The following is an 8,812-nucleotide window of genomic DNA, read 5'->3' as shown; positions in this document are numbered from 1 at the left end:
ATTAATAAATAAAAAAAGATATATTATAGAAAAACTGTTACTGAACTGGTGTCCTCACAGACATGTACATAAAGAAGGCACACCTACCCAACAGAGAATAAATATCAATCGATCAATACATTGCACTGCATTACATATTCAAGTTAAATTGTAACATTCACTTTGTAAAGAGTTTCACATCCATATATCTTTAGAAATTTTGGTACGACAATGAAATTAAGGTTAAAACAAAAAACTTGTAATACGGACGGACGGACAGACAGCCAGGCAAACAGACACAGGTGCACACACACACACAAATGAGAATCAGGCCAACTGATATCAGCATCTATTCTCGCCCTGATTTTTTATTTTTTTTTTAAAGGAGAGTGGGACAGACTGCCCACCTTTTGTATTTTTGCTTTGTTCAGACAGGTAGAACGCAGAGAGGGCAGCAGACAGAGAGGGGAGCACAGCAAGTGCCATGGCAGGGGACTGAACCCCAAAATGCAAGGGGAGGGGAGAAATGGCACATCGCCTGGCCCTTTGTGTTTGTGTGTACGCCACGCTCGACATCGCGTGTTCTGCACCTGCTCCAAGCTGCATCTCACTAGAGCTCTCTCTGGGTTTTGCCTGCCTGTGTTTCCCGATTGGAGGATCAAAACCATAGATATCAACCCCCTGTTTGAGGGGAACTTCCACAAGATTGCCAATCAGGTGTTATGACTTCAGTAAATGAACAAACCGGCGAATGTGAGGTTCTGAGGTTCAGAGAGCAGAGACCCCTGGTGGCGGTGGCGTGCCGTGTCCTGGGTGGCCTAGCTAGACATGCCCAGTTTTTGATTGGAACACCTAAAAATTGGTGGTTCCACCAATGTCTCCCCCCCCCCCTGCCCCCAGCCCGCGATTCAATCTCCCGTCTCAGTCCACCCGTAAAATTCTCTGGTACACCCGCTCCGGCACCAGTACTGGCAGAGACCCCATCCACTTTGTACCTTTTTGTGGTTATTTAAAAATGCACAGTGCACTTATAAGCCGCTAGGTCTCTGCCTCTGCATCTCTCTCTTCTGCTTTTCCCTCAATTTTAAAAGTGAAGCATAGACATTTTTGCAAAGGAAGATAACACAAAATAATGTACATGAGTTTTTCCCAGTTCTTTACCTTTCCTTATCAGGCGATGCAGAGCATTATCTTTTTATTGCAGGAGTTGTTTTTGTGGGTGTACAGCTCCGGAGGTCACAGTCTGTCAGGCTGCTGCACTCACTCCATCCCTCTCCACCACCCCCCCCTCCCCCCGGCCTCTCCATCTTTCTCTCAAACCCCCATCCCTCCATCCCCTCCTACCTGGAGCAGACAGGGGGCATCGCCATCCAATCACTTTCTTCCTGACAGCCCGACCCCTGTAGGTCTGTCCTAACAGAGCCGGTCAGCTGCCCCCAGGAAGTGGCTGGTGGGGGCGGTAACGGCAGGGGGAGGGGGACAGGCTTTGGGGCTGGGGGGGAGAGAGAGACAGGGCCGAGCTCCGGTCGCACTGGTACACCAGCATCTTGATGCAGCGGGAGCCGGCGGGGGAGATCCGGGAGCTGCTGGTGACGGACAGGCTGTGTCCCGCGCAGAAGGCCGGCGGCGGCAGCCTCTTCCGGCAGCAGAGGGAGGCGGCGATGGCGGCGGCGGCCATGCCGCGGAAGCGCCGGCTGATGAAGCAGTACAGGAAGAAGTTGACGGCGGTGTTGAGCAGCGCCAGCATGTTGGCCAGGTCGGCCAGCAGGTGGAGCTGGGGGCGGGCGGGGTCGGGGGCGGGGCCGGCGGCGTACAGGCGGTAGAGGATGACGATGACGCGGGGCGCCCAGAGCGCGGCGAAGACGGAGGTGACGGCCAGCAGGATGGCGGTGGTCTTGCCGGTGGAGTAGCGGCCGCGCAGCTGGAGGGTGGCGCGGCGGCTGTGGAGCTGCCGGACGATGGCGGAGTTGAGGGCCAGGAAGACGGCGCAGGGCACCAGGTACACGGCCACGCAGTGCGCCCAAACCAGCGCCTGCTGGCCCGGCCCGAACCCCCCGCCCGGCGCCCCCCGCCACAGGTCCGGCCACCAGTAGTAGGGGGCGCCGGAGAGCAGGCCCCCCAGGTAGACGGCCAGGATGACGCGGCGCGCGCGCGCGGGGTAGGACAGCACGTGGTAGTGCAGCGGGTGGCAGACGGCCACGTAGCGGTCCACGGTCAGCGGCACGGTGATCCAGACGGAGGTGTGCAGCGAGCAGAACTCCAGCGCCAGCACCGCCTTGCCCAGGGAGGGGGGCAGCGGGGCCCCCAGGATGAAGTCCTCCAGCAGGAAGTCCACGAACACGATGAGGAGGAGCACCAGGATGTCGGCCGCCGCCAGGGCCAGGAGGTAGCTGTAGGAGGACTTCTGCCGCCGCAGGACCAGCTGGGACAGCACCACCACCGTCAGGATGTTCGCTGCGGCGGGAACGGGGGGGGGGGGGGGAGTTAGAGAGAGAAGGGGGAAAGAGGAGAGAAAGAGTATAGAAAGAACAATGAAAACACATGGAAGGAGGGCAGGGAGACAGACAAAGGGAGAGGACAGTAGGAAGGAAATAATAAAAGAAGATTATGGTAATGATAAGTAGAGCATTAGCATAAATTAGTCGCTGGGGTATTTAGCAATCATTGCAAGCAACAAGAGAACAAGGAAGTGAGTGCAATAAAAGAACAGGATGTTTTAGGGAGGAAGAACCAGTGGCAGATTCCATCTTCGTCATCATCACATGAAGATGACATTTTCATTTCCAGTGCATCCGACTAACAGACACTCTTATCCAGAGTGACTGGAAAAAATGCAGCACATAAACACTCAGCTTTTAAGAGTCGTGCTACATCAAAGGAGAAAAAAATGAGTGTAGCAGGAAGTACGATATTCAACTGTGCTCCACTGCTATCATTCGTTCAATGCACAAGTAGACACTTGTGCACACACACACACACACACACATGCACACGTACATGCAGTCATGCACACACACACACACACACACACACACACCCCCTCACAGAGAAGAGTGTAACAGCAAGAGCAACAGAAACAAAACAAGACCTAGAGCAAGTGAAAGAGAGAGAGAGAGACGGAGAGAGAGGGGTCAAGAAATAGTGAAATGAAAGGTGCAGAGAGAGGGAGACAGAGATAATGAGGATATATTTGACCTTCCAAAGAGGCAGTCTTGAGCTTTGTACCAGAAATGCGAAAACAGAGTGTCTTTGCAAGACAGATGTATAATAATAAGTATACTGGCATAGAACATTTTCACATAATGAACTGCAGCACTTCACACTTTGGAGTTGTGTGTGATAGGCAAGGGCAGAGATGGATCAGACACTGGCTCTTAAAGCTCGTGAAGTCTTTCTCAGGGACGTCCACACAACACAATGTGCCAGCATGCATATTAAGCACTACAAACAGGCAAGTACAGAATCACATCACCCTAAAATACACTGTCATTTTATCATTACATGTTTTTGTTCTTAATGGTTGCCCTGTTACTATTATTATAATAATAGTAATTATTATAATAATAATAATAATAATTATTATTATTATAAGCAGTAGTAGTAGTTGTAGCAGTAGTGATAGTAGTCGTAGTAGCAGTAGCAGTAGCAGTAGTAAAAGTAGTAGTAGCAGCAGTACTTGTAGCAGTAGTGATAGTATTTGTGGTAGCAGTAGCAGTAGCCATTGCAGTAGCAGTAATAGTAGTAGCAGCAGCAGAAGCAGCAGTAGTAATTGCAGTAAAAGGAGCAGTATTTCTGTCATAGCTTGTGCCATTAACCGTTATCATTATTTACGTCCTGGTGACAGAACGGCTGCCGTTCATCCTGCTATTGAAGCTTAATTGAACTCTTGGTCTGAGCTCTGAGGGGAGAGAGAGAGTGTGTTCCGTTTGTCTTTCAGTCACGGGGGGCATCTCAATTCAGATCAACACAGAAGCACAAACATGCACATCTGATCACACATGCCTGCACACGTATGCACGCCATCTGCGTCTATTTCCATGCGTCCATTTCTCTCTCTCACCTTCTCCCTCCTTCTGTCTCTCTCTCTATCTCCTTCTCCCTCCTTCTGTGTCTCTCTCCTTCTCCCTCCTTCTGTCTGTCGCTCTCTCTCTCTTCTCCCTCCTTCTCTCTCTCTCCTCCTCTCTCCTTCTGTCTCTCTCTCTCTCTCTATTTGAATACTTTATTGGCATGACAAATGTCCAAATGCATATTGCCAAGGAATCAATGGATGTATTGCAAGTTTGTAGGTGCTATGTCTCTGCGTGCCTTAGAATTTGGTAGAATCTGAGTATTTTAAAAGGATGCTGTTTGTGCGGTAAATTAAGAAGAGATGAAAATATGTTTAGATTGAGTGTAGGTGTTGGGCATCATTGTTTTTTTCTTTTTTTGGGGTGGGTGGGGGGGGGGGGTGGATAGGGGTGGGAGATTTGGATTTCTAAATGTGGGATTGGGATATGTTTTAAGGAAACCGTGGGAAGTTTTTGTGTTTCAGTAAAGGAACAATAAAAAAGTCTCTCTCTCTCTGTAACACCTTCCCTCATTTCGTTTTTTCTTCACTCCCTTTTTCTCTCTCACTCGTTCAGCATGACTAACCAGAGTAACCATATGCCGTGCAATCCAAATTTAAAATATATTTAATTACCATGCCATATTGTTTGTGATACAAACATGCATAGATAAACAAAACAATAATTGTGAGTCTAATAAGGTGTTAAAATAAAATGAGAATGGAATAAAAATGTGAAAATAAAACTGCACTTCAATCTCTCCATCCATCTCCCTCCATTCCTCATACATCACTCTTACTGCCTCCCCCCCCCCACCCACCACCCGCCCCCCCACAATTCCCCTCCTCCTCCTCCTCCCCCTCCACCCCCCTCCTCCCGGCTTTGCAATCATTCTGCTTTATCTGTGCTCACAATAGGGAATCTAACCGGGCACAACAGGCTTCCAGGTGACGGTGTCAGTGTGACACAAGAACAGGCTGCAAATCTGTTCAATCTGTAGACAAACACGCCAAGGACGCCCCCCCGGAACACGCCGGAACACGCGTGGGCCCCGCATGGGTCGCGCGGCACGGCGCTCCGCGAAAAACCAGGGTGCACGGGGCAGGGGGGATTAAAAACCCTAGAAATCATTGCGATTGGCGTTGTCATGGCGAAGGCCTGTTCTAGGTCGAGCCTCATTTAAGTGATTAAGCAGTGGAGAGGGAAGGAAGGCCTTTCCTTTCTTCCTGCTTGGTGAAGGAGCTGCCGTCCTGTGTGTCGCTGTGGGGGGGGGGGGGGGGCGTCTGCATGTGGACGGGTGCTGGGGGTGTGATTCATTCACACAAATAAAGGGGGTCAGGTGTGAGCCCGCGAGGGCCGCTGGCTGAGTCGTCCCCCGCTTGATGGGATGGCCCAATTCTGGACCAGCCTTTTGTCCTGAGCCTCCTTACACTGTTAGGCAGAGAAGAGAGACAAAACACCTCTAAGGGTCTGAGGCGTCTTAGGTTCTGGGCGCTGGAGTTAGTCTGTTGGTTGTGGTGTGTGGTGTGAGTGTGAGTGTAGTGTGTGTGTGTGTGTGTGTGAGTGTGTTGTGTGTGTGTTGTGTGTGAGTCTGTGTGCGTGTTGTGATGTGCGTATGTGTGCGTTACGTGTGATGTAGTGTGATGTGTGGTCTGTGTGTGTGGTGTGTGTGCTTGTGCATGTGCGTATATGTGTGCGTTACGTGTGGATGTATGTGTATGTGTGTGTACGTGTGTGTGTGTGTGTGTGCATGTTGTAGTGATTTCCCTACAGAAAGACCTTTGATTGAAATGCATATTTTTGGGTTATGGACGTGTTATTTCAGGGCATAATGAATCAACATGCGTGCAGCCACGTGATACATACTGAAAAAAAACATTAAACATGTTCTCCACACTGACACATTTAACCTATGAACTGACAGCAGAGAGCTAGAGGCCTTCATGCAGAAAGAAACACAACTTAACCTGGGACATCCATGTCACGTGGCGGCTGGAAAAATGGACTCAAACCTTGGGCCGTGACGCATTTGAGTATGAATACTCAAATCTGGACCTCAAATCCAAATCCGGCCCTGGTTTTCTTCTCCCCCAGGTAACTAACTGAACAATTAGTGCTGCTGATTGGCCAGACGGTGTTCACACCTGACTGCCAGGCGAAGGGAGGGAGGAAAACCAGCAGTTTTTGCACCTCGAGGTCCGTGATTTGAGCAACAGGACATTAAAGAGATACGTTGAGACCCGAGCAAAAAAAAAAATACAGTTAACAGATCTGCAGCAAGACATGTTGCCATGGCAGCGGTATGGGGGTATAATTCACAGCACCTGTGGGACATAGCAGAACGAGGTGGTGAAGGAGTTGTCAAAAAAAGTTGCCATTTCTCAGCTTCGTTGCTACATTTCCCGCACAAAGCTCAATACCTCTCCTCTAAACATCTCCTCACTATGGCTCTCCACCTCTCTCTCTCTCTCTCTCTCACACACACACACACACACACACACACACACACACGTGTACGCGCATCCTCAGTCTCTCAACCTCTCTCTGTCTGCCCACTTCTGGATGACACTTACTCGTCCCAGATATCTGTGACCCGTTTGCTGACAGGTTTCTGCGAAGCGCTGGTGTGCACTCGGCGCCCACAAACTGAACTGCAGACCAGCGACCGCAATCACATCCGCCAACCCAGCCTCTGGCTGACGCTTCAGAGGATGGAACGGCCAAGGAGGATCAATCCGCCGCTGCTCACAAGAGACTCAGCGTAACTTCCTGCGTTGTACCACATCAGCGTATAAAGGCCCGGCTGACCAGCAGAATGTGTGCTAGACATGGCTTATGGGCTCCGCTGAACAGACTGAACTACAGTCGGGCGGCCAGAGACTTCCTAGTCCTCCTGGTGTCTCTCATCAGTCCAATAAACCCATTGACTTCACTGCTACATTCAGACACAATCGACGGCTCTTCCTCTCTAGGCAGTGTGGGCCACGCGGACCGGTATCAGACCCAGAAGCCGCCGGTGATCTCTGCGGCTGACGGGTCCGCCGGGCGACGCACGTTTGGCTCTAACGCCGCCCACGGAACGGACGGGGAGGGTTTTCGGCACGACGGCATCGCGCCGCGCGCCAGCGACCCCTGCTGGTCAGCCGGCGGCCCTGCGAGCGCGCCCGCCGGAGCGTGGTCCTGTGACTCATATCTGCATGAGGCCCGGCTCGCTGACTGCGGTGCGCCGGGAAGCGGCGGCTGACATGACATCACACGCTTCGGGGGAGAGCGTATGCCCGCCGGCGCTCTCCCGAATCCGCGGCGGGGGCTGCCTCACGAGCTAGCGCGCGACCGAGCGCTCCAAATTGGGAAGAAATAAAAAATGTAAAAAAAAAAGACTAAAATTCTGACATCAGGGCATCACTCTGGTTCGTCCTGCGGGCTTTTATTAACGGAGCCTTATTTAACAGCAAGTTAACCCTGAAAATTACCCCTCATCTGCTGCCCCTGAGTTTGAAAGGAAAGATAAGAAAGCGAAGGAGGAAAAAGAGACAAAAAATGCAGCTGACGGGACACTTGGAAGACAAGGACACACATTCAAGCGCATACACGTGCAGACACACTCACGCTCATATGCGCACACACCCATTCACAGAAGCAAACAGACAGACAAGCAGACACAAACACACACTCTCTCTCTCCTCTCACACAAACAGACATATGCATTCATACACATGGGCACACGTGCATGGAAAACATGTATGCAGTCTCACGTACACACACACACAAACACATGCACATACATATGCATGCAGACACACACGCGCACGCACGCACGCACACATATGCACACATATGCACACACACACACACACACACGCACGCACACAGATGCACACACGCACGCACGCACACACGCACACATATGCACACATATGCACACACGCACACATATGCACACACGCACACACACACACGCACGCACACAGATGCACACACGCACGCACGCATGCACGCACACACACTCACCGGGCAGGCCGAGGCAGAGCAGGGTGCTGTAGTAGATAACGGGCAGGGGCCCCAGCGGGCAGCGCAGGGGGCTGGGGGGGAGCTGCCCTGGGCTCCACGCGCTGCTGTTGGAGGGCAGGAGGGAGAAGATGTGGCTGTGCTCCATCATCCAGGAGCCAGGACCCGTCCTGCCTCTTCCTCCTCTTCCTCCTCCTGCGAAGATCAGCGCCAGACAGAGGGGCTGAGAGAGAGGGTGCACTGTCCTTGGGAGTCAGTCGGCATGTGTGTGTGTGTGTGTGCGTGTGTGTGTGAGAGAGAATGAGAAAGAGAGAGAGAGAGAGAGAGAGAGAAGAAGAAAAGCAGTGATGATTTGGTAAGAGATGCAGAGAGAGGAGGAGTGTGAGAGAGAAGGGACAGCAGTGGCAAGACTGGTGAGGAGAGATCCTGCATGTGTGTGACTGAGTAAGAACAGGAACGAGAGAGAGAGAGCGAGAGAGAGAGAGAGAGAGAGGGGAGAGAGGGGGGACAGAGGGGGGGATAGAGAGAGAGAGAGAGAGAGGGGAGAGAGGGGGAAGAGAGGGGGGGATAGAGAGAGAAAGAAGAGAGGGAGGGAGAGATTGAAAGATTGAGTGAGATTGAAAGAGAGAGAGAGAGAGAGAGAGAGAGAGATCGCTGGAACAGTGACAGGAAAAATGAAAGAGATTTCTAAAATTGTGAAAGGAAAAATTAGAGACAGAGAGAGAGAAAGAGAAAGAGATGGAGGGAGGGGGAGAGCAAAGGAGGCAGCTCTGAAAAGA

The 8,812-nt window shown here is 51.5% G+C and overlaps 1 protein-coding gene across 1 annotated transcript; it reads right to left on the bottom strand.

Moving 5' to 3' along the window:
- Positions 1–1,289: 1,289 nt before the first annotated feature.
- On the bottom strand, positions 1,290–8,510 carry LOC135243381 (probable G-protein coupled receptor 139). Its single transcript, XM_064315167.1, has 2 exons — positions 8,037–8,510; positions 1,290–2,433 (listed from the first exon to the last, which is right to left on the bottom strand). Exons 1-2 carry the CDS (start codon positions 8,182–8,184, stop codon positions 1,406–1,408), a joined length of 1,176 nt encoding a protein of 391 aa, XP_064171237.1. The 5' UTR covers positions 8,185–8,510; the 3' UTR covers positions 1,290–1,405.
- Positions 8,511–8,812: the final 302 nt, after the last annotated feature.

The sequence above is a fragment of the Anguilla rostrata genome, chromosome 17, assembly GCF_018555375.3.
Source record: "Anguilla rostrata isolate EN2019 chromosome 17, ASM1855537v3, whole genome shotgun sequence".
Lineage (NCBI taxonomy): Eukaryota > Metazoa > Chordata > Actinopteri > Anguilliformes > Anguillidae > Anguilla > Anguilla rostrata.
Note: the sequence above shows the minus strand (reverse complement) of the source record. Positions and strands in the feature narration are given on the sequence as shown.